The sequence below is a fragment of the Callospermophilus lateralis genome, chromosome 15 (assembly GCF_048772815.1).
Source record: "Callospermophilus lateralis isolate mCalLat2 chromosome 15, mCalLat2.hap1, whole genome shotgun sequence".
NCBI classification, from domain to species: Eukaryota; Metazoa; Chordata; class Mammalia; order Rodentia; family Sciuridae; genus Callospermophilus; species Callospermophilus lateralis.
This window is the reverse complement of record NC_135319.1, coordinates 41,068,167-41,089,760: the sequence shown is the minus strand read 5'-3', so window position 1 is coordinate 41,089,760 and position 21,594 is coordinate 41,068,167. Positions and strand designations below refer to the sequence as shown.

The following is a 21,594-nucleotide window of genomic DNA, read 5'->3' as shown; positions in this document are numbered from 1 at the left end:
GAATTTTTTGCCTATATTATCACCTTCATTGTTGTTGTAAGTATAAGTTGTCATAGTTACTTGTAAATATTAATCATGAATTTAATTTTCACTCATGTAAAACTTTGGAAAATGTTTATTTTGATTCTATATAAGGTGGCATTACAGTCACTACCACTTCCTTCAATGAGTAATATGCTAGTATGAAAACCAATACTATAATTTTTTATAGGTGGTAAATATTTATAAATATTTATAAATACGTCAATAATTATAAATAGTAGATCTTTCTTATGTTAAGCCAAACATCAATAATTAGGAAATGCTTAGTTACTTTCTTGAATTAATTGATTATTACATAAGAAAAGATGACTTTTTCGCGGCTCATGTTCTGTGAAGCATCATGGTGAATTTATATTTTGTTTTTCAGGTGTTTCATTTTTTACTTTTGGTACCTTAAAGAGTGTTGGGCTTTCCCATGCTCCTACCCTTCTTGGCAGACCTTCATCAGACAATCCTAATGTCTTAGTTTTGAAAACTCACATTAACTTACTTTGTGGTGGTGTTGCTGGAGCAATAGCACAGACAATATCGTAAGTTTCTTCAACAACTTAATTCAGTCAAATTATAGTTATCCAATCCTAATTTTTAGTGTTGGTTAATTATTTTAGTTTTTCTAATAAATTCTTCAAAAACAGGATCCCTTGTAAAACAACAAGTACTAATTTTTATAAGCATTAATTTATTTTTTTCAGATAAGCCTTAACTTTAAGGATATTAATGAGTAATCATATGCCAAATTGATAAAGTTAAGGTGAATCCACCCAATTTTATACAGATACACTCAAAAGAAAGAAAAAAAACACTAAATATATTGTTCATCCATATTTTCTTGTGAACTTGCCTATATAAAATTTCTAAAGTTTCAAACATTTAAGAGAGAGACTCTGTGTGTGTGTGTGTGTGTGAGTGGGTGAACACATGCGTGCGCGGACTCACAATTTGCTTTGAATCTTGAAGTCCTACTTTGTGCCAGATAGTACACTAGGAATTGGGAAATTCACTGAAAGGAAAACAAAGTTGTTACCTCAGCAAGTTTATCTTTTTATTAGGAGTAGCAATATTGTGTTACTCTAGACAGATTTTAAAATGTAGTGGGGATGTTGATAAAGGTATTACTATAGTATAATTGGGAAGGTGACTTCAGAGAATTTTCCTAGGTCAAAAGAGATTGAGTAGAATGAAATTGGAAGAAACTAGAACACAAAATACAGGGATTTTTCAGCAATAGGAAGAAGAAAAGCTTTTTATGAACAAGAGAAAATATTCTGAAAAATAAGAAGACAAGGAAATAGTAATGTTACAAAGAATCAAAGAGTATCCAGGACTGGGGATATAGTTCTGTTGGTAGAGTGCTTGCCTTGCATGTACAAGGCCCTGGATTCGTTCCCCAGCACCACACAAAATGAATGAATGAATGAATAAATAAATAAATAAATGAGTCAAAGTCTTAAGAAAAAAAACAAAAAACAAAGAGTATCCAATGGGAAAGGAAAAGTCAGTAAGATAAGTAAGGTTTTCATTGGATTTCCAAATTGAGGATTATTATTATTATTATTATTATTATTATTTTTGAAAGCAGATTCCATGTATTTGTAGGTGGGAGCAGATTGTACTAGATTGAAGGTAAAGAAGAAAAGTCGGAAAGTCGGCTGTCAATCCTGTTCACTTGAGAGACATGTTCATCTCCAGCTATTATTATTCTCTTTTTGTTGCTTCCCTTTCTTTACTAACTCACAGCTTAGCTCCCTAAAATCTGTCTTTCTTTTTCCACTTTTTTTCTTAAAAAGTATATTCTATGCCCATGGAACCATCCATCATCCAGTGGCTCCAGTTCCTTTTTTTTTTTTTTTAAGATAGAATTTTTTAATATTTACTTTTTAGTTTTCTTTGGATACAACATCTTTATTTGTATGTGGTGCTGAGGATCAAACCTAGGCCGCACGCATGCCAGGCAAGCGCGCTACCGCTTGAGCCACATCCCAGCCCCGACTTTGGTTCTTTAAGCCTCTCTTCTGTTGTCCTAGTTCTTGGGCTGTTTTAATAGTACCTCCATTTTCAGGTATTTTCTGATTTATAGCTTACCTTTCTGTGTGAAAATTTTAAGAACAAATCAGACTTCAGCCTCTCTTCTCAAACTAAGTATGTAGAACAGCTTATTCATCTTCATTGTTTTATTTATTTTTTCATTTTTCCTCCCTTCTTTTCTTCCTTCCATCCATCCCTCCTTCCTTCCTTCCCTCTTTCCCTCCCTTCCTTCCTTCCCTCTTTCCCTCCCTCCCTTTCTTCCAACTTTCCTTCCCTTCCTCCCTCCTCTCTTCCTTTTTTTTTTGGTACTAGAGATAGAACCCAGGGGTGCTTAACCTCTGAGCCACATCCCCACCCCTTTTTAAATTTTTTTACTTTGAGACAGGGTCTTACTAAGTTGCTTAGGGCCTTGCTAACTGCTGAGGCTGGCCTCAGACTTGCAATCCTCCTGCTTCAGCCTCCCAGCCATTGGGATTACAGGTATGTGTCACCATGCCCAGCATCTTCATGGTTTTAATGGTCACCTCTGTATAGATAATTTAATCTCTATTACTGACTCTCTATTACAGCTCCAGCAAACTTTTAGATTGTACTTGGTCTTCTGCCATCATTGAACACTCTAGAATTCAAATATTACCTTCTTGGGGCTGTGGGCATTGATCAGCAGTAGAAAGCTTGTCTAGCATGCACAAGACAGTAGTTTTGATCTTTAGCAAAACAAAACAAAAAGAAACAAATATACCTTCTTGTCTTCATCTTTGTCCTCAGCCCTCAACTTTCCTATTTGTTATCGATAGACACCCATTCTACTAGTCCTAATAAATCATTTTCCACATCATATATAACTAGATAGTCACTATGTCTTGTCATTATTTTACTTTAGAAGATTCCCTAGAATGCCGTTTTGTCTTTCCCACTGTTATTTCCCTTCTTTTGGACTTTTTCAGTTTGTCTTCTTATGTTCTTTCTACCCACACCATTTCAGGTTGGAAACCAATCCTGCAGTTGAGGTTTTCGGTCTCCATAGTCCTGTAAATCTTTTTCCTTTTCTCTTCTTCCCCAATAATAAGTATTTTCTGGAGATGGTATTGAGGTATGTAGGGAGCCTCAACTACTGTTAATGTTATTTCTTATGTTGCAGGGTTGATATGTGGGTATATTTTTTAAAATAATGAATTTAAATGTGTATTAAATGTATGATTGTTTCATTATACTTTTGTGCATATTAGATTTCATAGAAAACTTGAAATAGGAAAGTAGAAAGCAGTTTGGTGACACTGATGGATGTTTCTCAATAATTTTAAACTTAGTATTGGAATAATAATATCTACTTCATGCAATTGTTTTGAAGTTGAAATTAAATAATGAACATAAATAGTTTAGCATAGTACTGAATACAAGGTAGTCAGTCAGTACTAGGAATGTAAAAGTAGTTTTTAAAGAAATCACCTGCAGTCCCACTGCTAAAAGAGATTACCTTTGCATATATAATTTTTAGGCAATGGTATAATTTTCTCAGCCCTTAAAATGCAATTATTTGTATCATTAACTCTAGCCCTTTAAAAAAAATTGTGTTAGTCTACTGTATATGTGGGAACTTGCTGAATATTCTTCAGGTAGTAGTTCTCACTCTTGGGGGTGATTTTGACTTCAGTGGACATTGGTTAATGTCTGAAGACATTTTTGGTTGTCAAAACTGTAGGGCCGCTACTGGAAAATAGTGGGTAAAGGTCAGGGAGGCAGCTAAACATCTTAGGATACGCAGGACAGTGCCCACAGCAAAGAATGATCCAGAATATCAACAGAGCCAAAGTTGAGAAACCCTATGTCAGCGTTCCAACAATGAAAGCACCCAGTTTGTTTCTTTAGGAAGTGGCATAAAAATTTGGTTTCAAGAAATGAACAGAACTTGATATTGCGATAATGGGAAAGACGTGTCCTTTAAAGAGAGAAAGGAGACATTGCATAGTTAATTGATTTATTCATGTGTTTATTTCCTGATTCCCAGATTGGAGAAAACATTAAGAATACACTTTATTTTCTAGTGTGGATGGGACTTTGCATTCAATGCTTGTTTAAATAGAAAATGAAAAATAATGTTTTTTAAGTCTTTTTGCCTTTTCTTCTTTTAGATACCCATTTGATGTAACTCGTCGGAGAATGCAACTAGGAACTGTTCTGCCAGAATTTGAAAAGTGCCTGTAAGTTCTCCATACATCATTGTATCTTTAGAAAATGTAATGTTTAAAAGTCAGTAGGAAGATAGGACTCTGGTCTCACCTATAGTCCTTGTCTTTCATTTTGTCTCTGATAGTATACTGTGGTAACTTTGTAGAAACATAAAGAGAGGTACATGTATAATTTTAAAAATTCTGGGGGCTACATTTTTAAAAAAGATAAAAACAAACATAATTCTTTTATAATATTTTTTTGTTTTATCTACTAAGTCTGAAATGTTATCCTTTAAACATTTCAAAGTTTTTGTAATATTTTGCAATATTTCTGCTAAGTATTTGAAATCCAGTGTGTATTTTATACTTAGTGCACATCTCAATTTAAGTGCTCAGTAGCACATGTGGATAGTGACTATCATTACTGCACAGAATAGTTCTGCAGCTTTCTATAATCTGTAGAAATTTAGCATCATTCTGATTTGTGCTAGCTTTCTGTCATTATAACGCATATCTGAGATAATCAACTTATAAATAGAAGAGGTTTATTTTGGCTCATGGTTTGAGAAACTCCAGTCCATGATTGATTAGCCCTGTTTTCTTCTTTGTGTCTGTGACCAAACAGCACACAATGGTAGGCATTCATGGCAGAGCAAAGCCACTCACTTCATGGCTGGGAAGTGAAAAAAGAGACGCAAATAAGGGGTTAGGGACTCACAGTACCTTTTGAGCCCATAATGATCTAAAAAGACTTTTAACTAGGCCTCTCCTCTTAAAGGTCTCATCATCTCCCTATAGCACCTCCCTGGGGATCAAGTCTTTAATTCATATTTAGGGGAAATATTGCAAAATATTGCAAAATCTTGAAATTTTGAAATGATAACATTTCAGAATTATTAGATGAAACAAAAATATTATAAAAGAATTATCTGTTTGTTTTTATATTTTTTTTAAATGTAGCTCCCCGGGGCTGGGGTTATAGCTTAGTGGTACAGATCTTGCCTCACACCCTGGGTTCGATCCTCAGCACCACATAAAAATAAACAAATAAAAATAAAGATATTAAAAAAAAATGCAGGGCTGGTGATGTGGCTCAGTGGTAGTGCGCTCGCCTATCATGCGTGAGGCACTGGGTTCGATTCTCAGCACCACATTAAAAAAATAAAAAATAAAGATATTGTGTCCACCTAAGAACTAAAAAAAAATATTTAAAAAAATGCAGATCTCAGAATTTTGAAAATCATACATGTAGCTCTCTTTATGTTTTTATTTAATAGAGCTTCTCTAAAATGAATTTTATAAGAGAAATGGAACATAACTGAAACCTTACAGAAACCAGACCCATATACCAATTTGGCAATATGTTGTCCCTCAAAAGAAAAGCAAAATATTTGTTCAGACCTTGGATTGCCTTGTTCATGCAAAAGGTTTTTTTGAAGATTTCAAAATTGCTTATTGAAGGGAAAAGGAAATGGCTGTATATTGGTTTGAAAGGAAAGAAACAACTCTGAGCCAGGTGTGATGGTGCATGCCTCTAATCTCAGCATATTAGTCCAGCCTTGGCAATTTAGGAAGGTCCCAAGTACTTTAGCTGGACCCTGTCTCAATATAAAAAATTAAAAAGCTGGGGATGTAGCACAGTGATAAAGAGCCCTGGGTTTGTCAATCCCCAGTACTCCCCCCCTAAAAAAGAAAGAAAGAACTGTTTGCAACAAGAAAGACTTTATTGCTGAAATCTGAAAGAGAGTCTTTCAAACTTTAGTTCTAAGCTCACCAGCTAGTTACAGTATTTTAAAAGTTGAGCTATGCTGGATAGGGTCGCACATTCTTGTAAGCCCAGCTGTTTGTTTGAGATGCTAAGGCAAGAGGATCATACATGTAGGGCCAGCCTGGGCAAGTTAGTGAGACCCTGTTTCCAAAAAAAAACCCAAAAAAGGTGTGGAGGAGGTAGCGGGAGCTGGAGGAGTAAGTAGCTAAGTAGTAGAATACTAGCGTGTGCAAGATCTTGGGGTTGATCCTAGCATTGCAAAAAGAAATAAACAAATAAAGGGATTGCCTCAATAGTTGTGAAATAGTGTTGTTAGTTAACATCATAGATGTAGCACAAATGAAATACATTGTTTTAATGAGCCTTCAAATTTATGTACAAAGCTTATATTACACTTGATTGAAATGACTTGCTGTTTCATTGTGAACTTTTAGCTTATTATAACACTTACTTTTCGAAAGTTATTTAACATGCCATTTTAGCTTCTTTTTAAAATGCTGTTATGGATCCTGAAATTGTGTCTTTATGAATGGGCAGAGAGGTGTCATCATTTAACCATTGTCTTTCAGTACCATGCGGGAGACTATGAAGTATGTCTATGGACACCATGGAATTCGAAAAGGATTATATCGTGGTTTATCTCTTAATTATATTCGGTGTATTCCCTCTCAAGCAGTGGCTTTTACAACATATGAACTTATGAAGCAGTTTTTTCACCTCAACTAAAAAAAAAAATTGCGGTTTGTGGTTTATTTTCCTTAATAAACTCTCAGAGAAAAATAAAATGTTACTTTAATTGTGAAGCAAACATTACTTGAAGGGGGATATTTACCCTGTCACAGGAACCACTGACATTACTACTTGATTTTTTTTTTTTTTAAATCACAAACCAAAATTGCTTTTGATGCCAATATCCTTTCTGATGCCAAACATTATACCTTTGAACATTGAAAAAAATATTACTAAGCTGATGATGCTAATCATAACAGGTTATTTGAGACCATTTTAAAATGTTATTTGGGAGCAGAACTAACTTAAAATGGAGCTTAAGAGGTTGCCATTAGCTTTATCTTACTATTCCAAACTTCTTTTTATTTTTGCAGTGCTGGGGTCAAATCCAGCACCTCACACATGCCAGGCAAGTGCTCCATCCCTGAACTGAATTCCCAGCCTCCTGTTCAAAGATTTTAATTGTAATCATGATATATATATATATTTTTTAATGCTGGGGATTGAACCCAGGGCCCTGTACATGCTGAACGTGCACTTGACCACTGAATGATTCTCCAAGCCTGTAGTCATAATTTTGTAAAGAGTCTTTGAACATTTTGTTTATATTATAAAATAAACAAGTTTGATTATATTGCAGCAGAACAATAAGAACTGAATTTTTAAGTTCTATAAAATATAGCCAGCATTCAAGTATTATTATTTCTCTTCTTATGAATGTGTTTCACAAGATAAAAGAACACTTTCTTTTTAGTAAAAGAAATATTGTATTTAAAAGTAGAAACTTGCTGGATGCAGTGGCACATACCTTTAATCCTAGTAGCTCGAAGGGCTGAGGTAAGAGGATCACAAGTTCAAAGCTAGCCTCAACAGTTTAGTGAGGCCCTACGCAACTTAATGAGACACTTCTCAAATTAAAAAATTAAAAGGGCTGGGGATGTAACCAGTGGGTTCAATCCTCAGTATACCCCTCCACCCCCCAAAAAAAAAACAACAACTAAAGACTCAAGATGGGGGTATGTTGGGACACACCTGTAATCCCAGCGGCTCCAGATACTGAGGCAGGGGGATGGCAAGTTGAGTCCGGTCTTGGCAACTTAGGAAAAACCTGTCTCAAAACAGGAAAAAAGGTCTAAGTATGTGACTCATTGGTAGGACACCCCTGCAGTCAATCCCCAATACAGCCAAAAAAAAAAGAGTGAGAGAGACTAAATAATCATCAGGTTTTGCTCAAATATTATGACCAGGTACTATGAGGCATTTACATGTGTTTTTAAAATTCAATATATTTCCTAAAGGCAGTAATAATAAACCCGAATATCTTTGCTCTCAAAAAGAGTATACTATAGATTTGTTCTTATTAGATCATTTGATGTCTACTAGAAAATTTATTTAAGTGGACTGTGAAATATACATTAATGTAGATGTGTATCAAAGAATGTGCCTAAGGTATTATGTCATGATGATACATTAAGTAGTTCTTCCATGTAAAGTAATTTTATTACAATATAAATTTAAGTAGAAAAATAAGATATGGTCTGATTGTTATCTTTTATATTAAGAAAACATTTTAAATGAAATAATTCCATTTACTGTATTTAGAGCACTTTTTACGTTTTATTGTAAGCATGACAGAAATGGGCAGGGAACAATTAAAATTCTATATTGAGAAATAGTGATTTGTAGAAATTAATGTGATTTTTAAGACATTAGAAAAGTTGAAAGTGTTATTTCTGCATCAATTATTATTTTTTGCTTAAAAGATTTCTTGTCATACTTTAGTAAAAATTTAATGAACTGGTTTCATTTTCAAGTCTTTATTTTAAAAATAAATATGTATCTTTGTATGATTTGTAAGTGTACCAGCCAGTAGAAATACATGTGTTTCTAAAAGTATTTTGTATATTTTCATTTCTGGGGCACACTGTAGGTAACTGTGATCATGAGATCTTGAGATAATTTAAATGTATAAAATAAGTATCTCAGTTATGTTATCAATTAAAGGGAACTGCAGATATTTTTAAGTAAAAAATCGCATTCTATGTCTGTTACAGAATACACAGGATATTGAAAATAAATTTTATTCTTGTTTTGATGGTTTCTTTCTTTTGTTTACATTATTGAAGCACAAACGTGAAACATAAGCAGTCAGAATGGAAGAATCTTTAAATATAATTGTATCTTATTTATTTAAGATCAGTAACCCAAAGTGCATCTTCCTAGGTTGTGTGTTTGTGTGTGTGTGTGTGTGTGTGTGTGTGTGCGCGCGCGCACCCGTGTGGGTTATTAGGGATTCAAACCAGAGATTCTCTACTGCTGAGCTCCATCCCCAGCCTTTTATTTTTTATTTTTAAATCAGGGTCTCACTAAATTGTCGAGCCTTCCCTCATTAAAGTTGTGGTCCTCCTGACTTGGCCTTCCAAGTATCTGAGATCACAGGTGTGTGCCATCACTCCTAGTTTAGTTTATTTTCCATTTGAAGATTGTCTGTTTCTTTCTTTTTGTCTCACCAGGCCTCTTTTCCTGTCTTTCATTTTGTTTAGATGTCTGGTCTATACAATGGGTCAATGGTCTGATTAGGATTGATGAGTGCCATAGCACCCCTAATTCTCAATGGTTGCCTGTGTGTAGGTGGAGAAGTTATTGGGTGTACATAATAATATCTTGCTCCATTTTCCACCGGGGTACCGAACATGCGTTTGTTTCCCATATTGTATACCAGCTATACCAGCACTGTAGGGGACTTCTCTTGGGAGGCCAAATTTCACACAAACTCATTTGGATACTCAATAACATCCAACACTGGGCATCTGTCTAATAAAGTATGGGTTGCACTTTATGATAACTACTTGTTTACCTATGTTCTTCCCCACAGTTGTTTTCCCAAGGTCAGAGCCATATCCTTGTTTCTAGTGAGGAACAGAGGGTGTGGCACTATAACAGTGCTCAGTAATATTTATTGGTGGGAGAAGGAAGCCTCACTCCCATTTTTAGAGACCTTCTATCCTAATTGGGATAAATAAAGCACAAATAGTCCAAGAAAACCACATTTTAGAAATAATATATTTTCTTTCACAGAAATATTGTATTGCTAATTTGCCAATATGAGTGGTAAATAAGGAAACCTATATTATACAAGTAATGCATCGCCTGGCAGAGTAGGCCAATCATATCTGACACACTTGTTCAGCAGCTACACACTTTTCACAGTTCCTCAGATATTTTCTTTGAATATTAGACATTGTGTTAGGCACTAGAAACCAGTGATAAATAGTAATAGTCATAGATGGGTACAGTGCCACACTCCTGTAATTTCAGTAACTCAGGAGGCTGAGGCAGGAGGATAGCAAGTTTAAAACCAATCTCAGCAACTTAGTGAGACACTGTCTCAAAATAAAAAAAAGTTCTGGGGATGTGGCTCAGTGATTGAGCACCCTTGGGTTCAATTCCCACAACAACAACAACAACAAAAGTAACAGTCGTGTATTTCCTTGGGACTTCTTTTATGCCATGCTTTGTTTTAAGCAATTTTTATGCTTTAACACAATCCCTGTAATAATGCAATGAGACACACACTATTTACTATTCTCTTTTTACGGATGGTGATAGTCAGGGCCAGGGAAGTTAAGTGATTTGGCTAGGTTCACATGATAAGTGGTGGATCTAGGATTTGAATTCAAGTTAGTCTGAATCTAGAGGGTAGTGTTCTAGTTATGTTGCTATATGCTAACAAGTATATATCCTGTTCAGATGAAACTCAAGCATGTCTTTTTTTTTTTTTTGGTACTGGGTATGAACACAGGGGTGCTCAACCACTAAGCCACATCCCCAGCCCTTTTTTTGTATTTTATTTAGATACAGGGTCTCACTAGGTTGCTGAAACTGACTTTGAACTTGTGATCCTCCTGCCTCAGCCTCCCAAGCTGCTATGATTACAGGTGTGCACCACCACTCCCAGCTTCAAACATGTCAATACATTTGAGCATGTTAATAAACATAAGCCAGTAGTAAAATGAGTGCAGTTTGTTAAAAGTGCTTACAAGAGGGTAAATACTCAAGGAGGCCACTTAGAATGGTCAAGAAAGTGTTCTTTGATGTGCAATACATACTATAACCTCATACGTGAATGATAAAAAGCAATCAGCCACGAAAAGAGTTGCAGGGCAAGAATGGCCTTGTTGAAGGGAACAGTAGGTACAAAACTTTTTTTTTTTTAAAGTTTTTTTTTAATATTTATTTTTTAGGTTTAGATGGACACAACACAACGCCTTTTTTAAAATTTGATGTGCTAATATTTTATTCAGGTTTTTTACATATATGGTTATGAGCGATATTGGTTTGTAGTTTTTTCTTGTAATAGTTTATGTAGTTTTGACACAGACTTATACTAGCCTCATGAACTGAATTGAGATTTATCTTCTGTCTTGTACTGGAGAAAACTTTACTTAAAATTTTCAAGAAGCAAAAATAATTAGATTCCGATCTTTTGGCAACTCAGAAAAATTATAGTCAGTGCATTAAATAAAAACAACCTACCAGAACAGTTACCTTTTCAAAAACAGAACTACTCTGAATTACACAAAGAGAAATTTTCTTTGAATAAAATTTAAAATATTACATACAATAGAAAGGAAAGCAAAATATCATATTTTTATCAACTTGGTACTCTAGATTGTTTTTTAAGTAAACATGAGTATGACAAGAAAAAACAAAACAAAACAAAAAAATGGTGATGGATCTCTAAACAATCAGAATTAAGCTGCGGGGCTGGGGATGTGGCTCAAGCGATAGTGTGCTCGCCTGGCATGCCTGCGGCCCAGGTTCGATCCTCAGCACCACATACAAACAAAGATGTTGTGTCTGCCGAGAACTAAAAAATAAATATTAAAAAAATTCTCTCTCTCTCTCTTAAAAAAAAAAAAAAAGAATTAAGCTGCTAATAGAGTAAAATCCCAGGTGCTTATGAGGTATATTTTACATGTAAGGTTTTATTCTGTTAAAAAATAAATTTTCTTTTGATAGAAAGCTTTTTCTGAATGTATAGACACTTTTGCCACTTTCTTGCCTTTTTAGAGACTACAAAAATATGTTAAAATGCCTTGATTGTACATATAATTATTTTATGTGGTGCTGAGGATCGAGCCCCGGCCCCGCCCGCACAAGGAGAGTGCTCTACCACTGAGCCACAATCCCAGCCCAGGAAACTTAACATGGAAGAAAGCTTGGCTTGATTAGGGAATTGTCTGAAGGCCAGTGTGAATGAAGCATTATGGGTGAAGGAGAAGCAACAAATGCACTTTAAAAAGAGACAGCCGGGTGTGATGGTGTACGCCTGTAATCCTAGTTGCTAGGGAGGCTTAGGCAGGAGGATTATTAGTTAAAAGCCAGCCTCAACAGTTTAGAGAGGCTTTAAACAACTTAGAGCTTGTCTTAAAATAAAAGGTACAACACACAAATTAAGACAAAGGCCAAAACATGAGGGCATGATGGCACATGCCTGTAACCCCAGTGACAGGAGGCTGAAACAAAAGGATCACAAGTTCAAGTCAGCCTTGACAACCTAGTGGGAAACTCTCTCAAAACAAAATAATGAATGTGGGTGAAAATGTAGATCAGAGTTAGAAGACTTCTTGGTTAAATCCCTAACACACACACACACACACACAACACACAACATACAACACACAACACACATCAAATCATGTAGAAGTCTACAGGGTGTGGCAATTTTGTCTTTTATTCTAAATACAATGGGAGGCTACTGACTATTTTTGGCAGGGAAGTAAAATTTTTTGAATATTATTTATTTATTGCAGCACTGGGATTGAATTCAGGCTTCTGCGTGCCAGGCAAGCAAGGTTCCACTGAGCTACATCCTCACACTTTTTTTTTTTTTTTTTCTTTATACTGGGTATTGAAGCCAGGGGCACTGAACCACTTCCCCAACCCTTTTTGAATTTTATTTACAGACAAGGTCTCCCTAAGTTGCTAGGACCTTGCTAAGTTGCTGAGGCTGGCTTTGAAACTTGTGATCTTCCTGCCTCAGCCTCTGGAGCCACTGCGATTATACTTGTGCACCACCATGCCCAGCCTTAGCTCTTTATCTAACTAAGTTACTGAGGGTCTCACTAAATTGCTGAGGCTGATCTTAAATTTGCCATCCTCCTGAGTAACTGTGATTACAGGAATGTACCATCATGCATAGCTTGATGGAAATATTCTTACCAACGTATTAGCAATTCAAGTCTAGTGATACATAAAAAGCCATTACCAATTTGGGTTTATTCTGGAAACGCAAAATTTTTTAACATTCAGAAACCAATGGTGTAATTTCCCATAATAACAGAATGAAGGAGAAAAAAATATGATCCATAAATAGATGCAGTAATTGCTGGTCACATTGGTATGAAACTGCAGTCCCAACTACTTGGGAGTCTGATGCGGGGGGCTCTCCTAGGAGAGCCTAGGAGCCTAGGAGTTGGAGGGAGAGACCACATCTAGTCTCAAAATAAATAAATAAGAACATGGAACCTTCAAACACAATTGCCTACTTATCAAAATATAATTAAAATATTAAAAACTATTGTAAATATTAAAATTTCAAAGAAAGAATCTCCTTAAATTTTGTTCTACAGAATGACAATGTGGTAAAAAGATAAAGGGAAGAGAATATTTTGTGGTCAGGTAAATTTGGTACATATTGTGATAAAAATTCTAGATTCCTCTGAACTTTATATATCATCCCTGCATAGTTTTGCTGTGCCTTTGAACTTATTTTATAGCCAAATTTTATTTTTACATAGAGCATCTATGTTATAGGTTGGATCTGGAATGTCTCCCAAAATGCAAGTGTTGAAGATGTGGTCCTTGGGGCTGGGATGTGGCTCAAGCGGTAGCGCGCTCGCCTGGCATGCGTGCGGCCCGGGTTCGATCCTCAGCACCACATACAAACAAAGATGTTGTGTCCGCCAAATACTAAAAAATAAATATTAAAAAATTCTCTCTCATTCTCTCTCTCTCTCTCTCCTCTCTCTATCTTAAAAAAAAAAATGAAAAATAAAGGCATGTACCACCACACCTTTAAAAAAAAAAAAAAGAAGATGTGGTCCTGAATGCAGCAATGACAGAGGTAGAGCTGTTGAGAAGAAATTGGATCATAAGGGCTGTAACCTCATCAGTGGGTTAACCTATTTGATGAATTAATAATTTGAATAGAATGTTGGGAGGAGGTGGAAATTGTAGCAGGTGGGGTCTAATTAGAGGAAGTAGGTCACTGAGGGCATACTTGTGGGACTACATTTTGTCCTCAGCTTCTCCCCCTCCTTCTCTGTTTCTTAGAATCCATGAACTGAGCAGCTTTCTTTCTCCCCTCCTTTCTGCCATGACATTCTGCCTCACCCCAGACCTAAAGCAGCCGCAAGAATTCTGAGTCAAAAGAAACTTTTGCTTCTTTAAAATAAAAAAGAGAAACAAAGAAGGAGCCAGGCACAGTGGTGCATGCCTGTAATCCCAGTAGTTTGGGAGGCTGAGGCAAGAGGATCATAAGTTCAAAGCCAGCCTCAGAAATTTAGTGAGGTCCTAAGTAACTCAGCAAGATCCTTTCTCAAAAAAGAAAAAGGGCTGGGGATGTGGCTTAGTGGTAGAGTATCCTTGGGTTAAATTCCCAGTACCATAAAATAATAAGAAAAAAGACAAAAAATAGCCTGAGATGTATTCGAGGCAGAGGGTATACTAAGAATTGAATCAGGAGGGTTCTTTTTTAGTGTGTGTGTGGGGGTACCGGGGATTGAACTCGGGGGCACTTGACCACTGAACCACATCCCCAGCCCTTTTTTGTATTTTATTTAGAGACAGGGTTGAGTTGCTTAGCTGCCTCACAGTTTGCTGAAGCAGGCTTTGAACTCGTGATCCTCCTGTCACAGCTCTCCAGCCTCTGGGATTACAGGCATGTGCCACTGCGCCTGTCCTCCAGTTCTTTTTATTTTTTTATTTTGAGACAGGGTCTTGATATATAGCCCAGACTGAACTTAAACTTGGGATCCTCTTGCCCCAGCCTCCTGAGTTGCTGTATTTACAGGCATATGCCACTGTCCTTGGTAATTTGGGATGTATAAACAAATAAAAAATCTTTAAGCAGAAAAGAAAACAGTTGATAGTGAACTAATATTTGGCAATAAAGCATATACTATTGCAGATGCACCAAAAAGAAAGAAAAAATAGATAAGCAGCTCCCCTCCCTTACACCCTCCCCCCCCAAAAAAAAAAGAAAGAGAACAACAACTTATTATTCAGGGTTTGGCAAAAATGTTTTAGGTCACAAAAAACAAAAAGCATAGAAGAAAAATGGATAAATAGGAATACATAAGGAAAAAATAAAACAGGAGGCTGAGGGTGTGTCCTAGTGGTACAGTGCACATACAAGAGACCCTGGGTTCAATCCTCAGCACCCTCCAAAAAAGCATACAAATGCCTAAATACCTTGTTAAGAATATAAATAGGCAACTAGATGTGGTGGTGTATACCTCTAATCTTACCTACTCTGGAGGCTGAGACAGGGGAATTGAAAATTGGAGGCCAGCCTTAGCAATTTAGCAAGGCCCTCAGCAACTTAGCTTGGGGTGTATCTCAGTGGTAAAATATTCCTGGGTTCAATACCAGTACTAGGAAAAAGAAAAAAATCTGAATAGGCAACCAATAGACTAAGAGAAATTATTTGCAAAATGTATATGAGAAAGGCTTGTAGTCATAATTTATAAAGTAGTCCTGCAACTCAATAATAAAAGGGCAATTCAATTTTTAAAAAATAAGCAAATGATTTAAACAAAGGAATAGTTTACAAAGGAATAGATGCAGGGGCTGGGGAAGTGGCTCAAGCGGTAGTGCACTCGCCTGGAATATATGCAAATGACCAGGGACATGATAAAGTACCTGATTAGTGATTGGGAAATGTAAATTAAAACTAAAAAGATTGACAGTATCAAATGTTGTATGGGACATGGAGAAACTGATTCTCATACGTTGTTGGTAATATAAAATGTTATAATCACTTTGTTTAAAGTCTAGCAGTTTCTCATTATCATAACTATAAACTTATTCATGATCTAGAAATTTCATTCAAAGATATTCATCCAAGAGAAATAGGAGTTTATGGCCATAAAAAAACTTATATAGGAATATTAGTAGCAACTTTATTCAACTTGGTAAAATACTACAGTGCTACAGGATATTGACCAAGTAAATTGTGGTATATTTATTGAATTCAGCAATAAAAAGAATCAAGCTGCTGATGCATTTTTAAAAATATGGATGAACAACAAAAACATGCTGAGAAGCCTGACACACAATTGTATATACTGTACATAGGGTTTACTTGCATTTATGTGAAGTTTTATTTATTTATTTTTTTAAAGAGAGAGAATTTTTTTAATATTTTATTTTTTAGTTTTCGGCGGACACAATATCTTTGTTTGTATGTGGTGCTGAGGATCGAACCTGGGCCGCACGCAAGCCAGGCGAGCAGGCTACCGCTTGAGCCACATCCCCAGCCCCTATGTGAAGTTTTAGAATAGACAGATTTAATTTCTGGTGAATAATAATAAGTTTAATGATTGCCTCTTCATAGGGATAGGCATGGGAACTGGCATGAGGGAACTTTTTGGGATGATAATAACATATCTTAACAAAGATACGGCAATTTGAGATGTATAGACAGGAGAACCGCTTATCTATTTGAGTTATACACTTGTATTTGTCAAAATTCATCAAATGGTGCATATGAGATTTGTGTATTTTATATAAAGTTTAAAATTTACATAAAAAGCATAAGAAGGGATACAGCTCAGTTGGTAGAATGCTTGCCTCAAATGCACAATCCCAGTATCACAAAAAAAGAGAGCTATAAACAAATATTGAACTTTAGTTCATAAGTACACTAAAGTATTTAGGTATGAAATGTAATGTTGTTTGCACTTTTTAAATGCATTAAACTTGAATTCATGGATATAGAGAGATGAATGAATAGATATACATGTGACAAATCAAAGAAAAAGTAATAATTGTATATGGCTGTTTATTATAAAATTATAACTTTTCTGTACCTTTTAGAATTTTCATTATAATCTATTGAGGAAAAAGGAATGAATTTAAGGGAGGCAAGACTGGAAGGAACCAGTACCGTTATATTTCCAGCATAGTGACTACAGTTAATGACTATAAATTGGAGGGATTGTGCTTGGGAACCAAGGCCTCAGCATGTTCTAAGTTTGTGTTCTACCACTGAGCTAAGCTCTCCAGCTGAAGACAATTCTTTTTTCTTTTTTCTTTTTCTTTCTGGCTCTAGGGATTGAAACAGGAGGCTCTACCACTGAACCACATCTCCAGTCTTTTTTAAAATTTTTATTTTGAGACAAACTTGCTAAATTGCTGAGGCTGGCCTGGAACTTGAGATTCTCCTGCCTCAACCTCCTAAATTGCTGGGATTACAGGTGTGTGCCTGGCCAAGGTTAACAGCTTTTTAAGATGGGAGAATACCGTGGTGGCGCAAGCCTGTAATCCCCGCATCTTGGGAGGCTGAGGCAGGAGAATTGAGAGTTCAAAGTCAGCGGCAGCAATTTAGTGAGACCCTGTTTCTAAGTAAAACACAAAAAAGAACTGTGGATGTGGCTCAGTGGTTAAGCGCCCCTGGATTAACTCTCCAGCACTCCCCACTCCCCCAAAAAGGAGATATATGGGCCATTAGTACAGTATGGCAGCAAACCAATAGCGAGGGTGAGATTGATGGTAAGAGAATGAGGAAACAATTGATGAAGTAGCATCCTTCAAAATGCTGGAGGCCTTGAGGTTCTGAGTTCATGTGAAATGATTGCCCATTGACAGGAGGAACATTTTAATAAACGTAGAAAGAGGTTATGAGACAGGCAGATATTAGCAGTTTTTTGGATTCAGTCTTGGCGTGATGAGTCAGTTCCTATCTGATTGCTTCTATTTTTCTCTGAATTTTTCATTTGAAAAAGGAGAAGTTGTTTCTCCATGAATGCAAAATTCCCAAAGCCAACAGGGACACCTGAATTTGGCCATTTCTAAATGGTTCTGTTCAAACGAAAAGCAAGAGTTGGGCATGGCTTGGGGTGTCAAGAGCGTGGTCAGGGCACTTAGTCTTGGCCGGATATGAGGATTTACACTTTTCCAAGCCTGAAGTTAGGGAGCAAAGACGCCAGCTGAGGCGCTCCACTTTGAAAGCCCCGGGCGCGCGAGGGGCGGCCCCGCGCAGGTCACATGAGACCTCGGCGGGTCGGCGCATGCGCGTGGTGCCGCGCGATTCGCGCTTCTTTATAGCTTCGGAGATTTAAGGGTGGCTTCTGGTTCCCAGGGCTTTACCTTGTGGCTGTTTGCTGTCCCCGAGCCGAGGATGGAGCAGCTAAACGAACTGGAGATGCTGATGGAGAAGAGTTTCGGAGAGGAGGCTGCGGCGCCAGCGGAGCTGTGAGCGGAGCGGGGCGGGGGTGGGAATTTAGCGGGAGATTTAAAATAAAGACGCGGGAGAGGCCACATCTGTGCCTCCGCCGGCTGAGCCTGGCTGCCGACTGTCTGCGGGCTGGGACCGAGGGGCCGGGTTCAGCTCCGCCGGCGCTGGCGAGGCTCCGGAGCTGGGGACCGCTGCGCAGGGCTTTTTGGAGAGCCACATTTGGCCATTGTCTGAAGACTGGCGCCCTGCAGTCATTCTTTCCCTTGAGTTCACCTCTTTCCCGAATTTGGGGAGTCTCGGGCACCTGAAATGCATTCCTAAAAGGAAACTCAAAGCATCTGATGTTGAGTTGGAGGAATTTATCTCGGGTAGGAGAGTCTGCATCCTCAACTCTCTGGTCGGGTAAACTTCACCATCATGATAGGGAATTATTTTAAGTAGTAATAGCAATAAAAAGATAAATTATTGCGAGATATTTGCATTAGGGGTTTTGATCAGCATTACTTTTTTTTTTTTTTTTTTAAATTGGGGTTTAAGCCAGGGACACTGAACTAAATCCCAAGTCCCCCTTCCCTTTATTTTTTGTTTTAAGACAGGGTCTCTTTAATTTGCTTAGGGCCTCGCTAAGTTGCTGAAGCTAACCTTGAATTTGTGATCCTCCTGTCTCAGCCTCGTGAGTCGCTGGAATTACAGGCCTGCGCCACCAAGCCTGGCTCACCAGCACCTTTTGAGAGATCTTTTAGGCTTTGCAGCCCATCTTTGGATGTTAATTAGTCTGAGCTAGATGGGGGAGTTGAGTAAACAAAATGATAAGAGTGTACAGTCTGGGTGACAAAGATATAGTATTGTGAAAGACATTTGGTGTAATTGAAAGAGAGAATGACTTTGAACTCCTGCAGTCTGACAGAAAAGACTTATGAGGAGAAGGTCCTTTTCCAAAGAGGTTATTGTCCATGATTTCAGGTAGCTTGGACCAAGGGTAAAGTTATTATGAAATGAACTTTCTCATTATAAATATAAATAAACTTATGAGTTACTCTTATAAAGGAATGAGCTACTCAGGTGTTAAGAGGTGGAGTCTCACTTTTTGCTCAGGCTGCCAGGAATTCCTGGGCTCAAGGAGTATTCTTATCTCAGCCTGGGAGTAACTGGGACTAGTAGTGGTGCCACCCAGTTTATTCTTTTTTTTTTTTTTTTTGGTGGGGGGTGGGTACCAGGGATTGAATTTAGGGGCCTCACCACTACCCACATTCCAGCCCCCTATTTGGATTTTATTTGGAGACCGGGTCTCACTGAATTGCTTAGCACCTTGCTTTTGCTGAGGTTGGCTTTGAACAAAATTGTGATCCCCTTGCCCCAGCCGCCTGAGCAGCTGGGATTACAAGTCTGCAACATCATGCTGCAGTTTATTCTTTTTTAAAAAGAGACAGAGAGAGAGAGAGAGAGAGAGAGAGAATTTTAATATTTATTTATTTAATTTTTTAGTTTTCAGCGGACACAACATCTTTATTTGTATGTGGTGCTGAGGATCAAACCCTGGCTGCACGCATGCCAGGCGAGCGCGTTACTGCTTGAGCCACCTCCCGGCCCCAGTTTATTCTTTTTAAAAATATTTTTAAATTGTAGACGGACACAATACCTTTATTTATTTGTTTGTTTGTTTGTTTATTTTTATGTGGTGTGGAGGATTGAACCCAGTGCCTCACACATGCCAGGCAAGCGCTCCACCAATGAGCCACAACTCCAGCCCTCCAAGTTTATTCTTGATCCTCATGGTGATGAGTGTACCACAAAACTCAGAGATTAAATTGGGAAAGGCCATATCATAAGCACTTTTTAAAAATTTTGATTTTTTTTTGTGGTACTGAGGTTCAAACCCAGTGCCTCATGCATGCTAGGCAAGCATTGTTGTTATTGAGTTACATACTCAGCCCCTGTAAGCATGTTTTAAATGGCGTGGCTTCTGGGAAGCTTTTATAATAGGAATTTTTCCAGTATGCTTTGCTCAGTTTTAACTATTTTAACTAAAGGTCATTGTGATTCGCTCACCAGAAGAAATAAACCTAGAAAACTAAAAGATTGACTTCCAGATAAAACAAATTGAATGTTTTCTTATGTCATGGTTGTGCTAACATAGTTTTGTATGTGTATGCTTTAGATTTCATAAGAAGAAGGAAGCTTCCTTTCCTAAGACAATTCTGAGCCATGGAACGGATAATCGCTATCTGGTGTTAGCAGTCAATACAGTACAGAATAAAGAAGGAACCTATGAAAAACACCTAATCATCACTGCTTCCCAATCCCTAGACTATAAAGAACAGTGCATCCTTAGGAGTGACTGGTAATATTTGTTTGACTTTGAGCACTGATTTGGCAGAGTCTTAAGGGTACCATATATATATTTTTTTCAATGTCGGAGACTGAACCCAGAGCATTATGCATGCTAGACAAGTGCCCTACCACTGAACTATATCTCCAGCACTATCAAATGCTTTCGTGAATGTTGCTATAATGTAATTGTTAACAAGGGAGTAGATTTGAAACTGACTTAATTCTACATGAAAGTTGTTTCTTTTACCCAGGTATCTCAAGTCTCTTGTTCCAAAAGTTGATTTTTATTGTCATTTCAAAATCATGATCAGTTCAGGTGTCCCTTATCCATAATGCTTGGGATTAAAAAAGTGTTTTGAATTTTGGATTTTCTCAGATTTGGGAGTGTTTATTCTAACTTTGACTCTTTGTCTAAAGCCTTTAGAAGCTATAGACATACTGAAAGTCTTAAGAATGAGAAGATTAATTATTTAAAAAACCCAATTAATAATTAGAGCTATATATTACACTAGTAAATAGTTGATAGCTTTTGCAGTAGACTAAGCAGTTGTTTTTGTTTGATATTGGGGGTTGAACCCAGAGGGACCTTATCTCTGAGCCACATCCCCAGCCATTTTTAAAATTTTGAAATATGGACTTGCTAAGTTGCTTAGGGCCTTGATAAAATTCTGAGGTTAGCCTCAAACTTGAGATTGTCGTCTCCACCTCCATAGTTCATGGGATTACAGGTATGTGTCACCATGCCTGGAGTTTCTCTTTGGGATGTAAGGGGAGCCCTTGATTATTCTCTGTTTTTTTTTTTTTTTTCAAGAATGCATTGCAATTTTTTTTTTTTTTTTTAGTAATACATGGACGCAGTATCTTTATTTTGTTTATTTTTATGTGGTGCTCATACGTGCGAGGCAAGTGCCCTGCCACTAAGCCACAACCCCAGTACCCCCGCTCTGGTATGTGTTATGGAAAGGGGTAGAGTGACTAGGAATTTATCCAGAAGACTGTGTCCTGGTGTTCAGATTTTTAAAGATACCCAGAAATTTAGAATTACTTATTCATATGAAATGTGT

The 21,594-nt window shown here is 37.2% G+C and overlaps 2 protein-coding genes across 4 annotated transcripts in view; both read left to right on the top strand.

Moving 5' to 3' along the window:
• Slc25a16 (solute carrier family 25 member 16) overlaps positions 1-8,835 on the top strand; it is a 44,101-nt gene extending 35,266 nt beyond the window's left edge. For 2 of the 3 annotated variants that reach the window (XM_076834645.1, XM_076834646.1), the window contains 3 exons: positions 410-572; positions 4,200-4,268; positions 6,576-8,835. In XM_076834645.1, coding sequence (XP_076690760.1) covers positions 410-572; positions 4,200-4,268; positions 6,576-6,732 — 389 coding nt within the window. In that variant the 3' untranslated portion in view covers positions 6,733-8,835. Of the gene's footprint in view, positions 1-409; positions 573-4,199; positions 4,269-6,547 lie in introns of all 3 variants that reach the window. The other variant, XM_076834647.1, reaches the window with a different exon arrangement.
• Positions 8,836-18,142: 9,307 nt separating this feature from the next.
• Dna2 (DNA replication helicase/nuclease 2) overlaps positions 18,143-21,594 on the top strand; it is a 41,071-nt gene continuing 37,619 nt past the window's right edge. Inside the window, exons 1-2 of the mRNA XM_076834600.1 lie at positions 18,143-18,216; positions 20,358-20,540. Of these exons, the coding sequence (XP_076690715.1) occupies positions 18,143-18,216; positions 20,358-20,540 (257 nt within the window). The remainder of the gene's footprint in view (positions 18,217-20,357; positions 20,541-21,594) is intronic.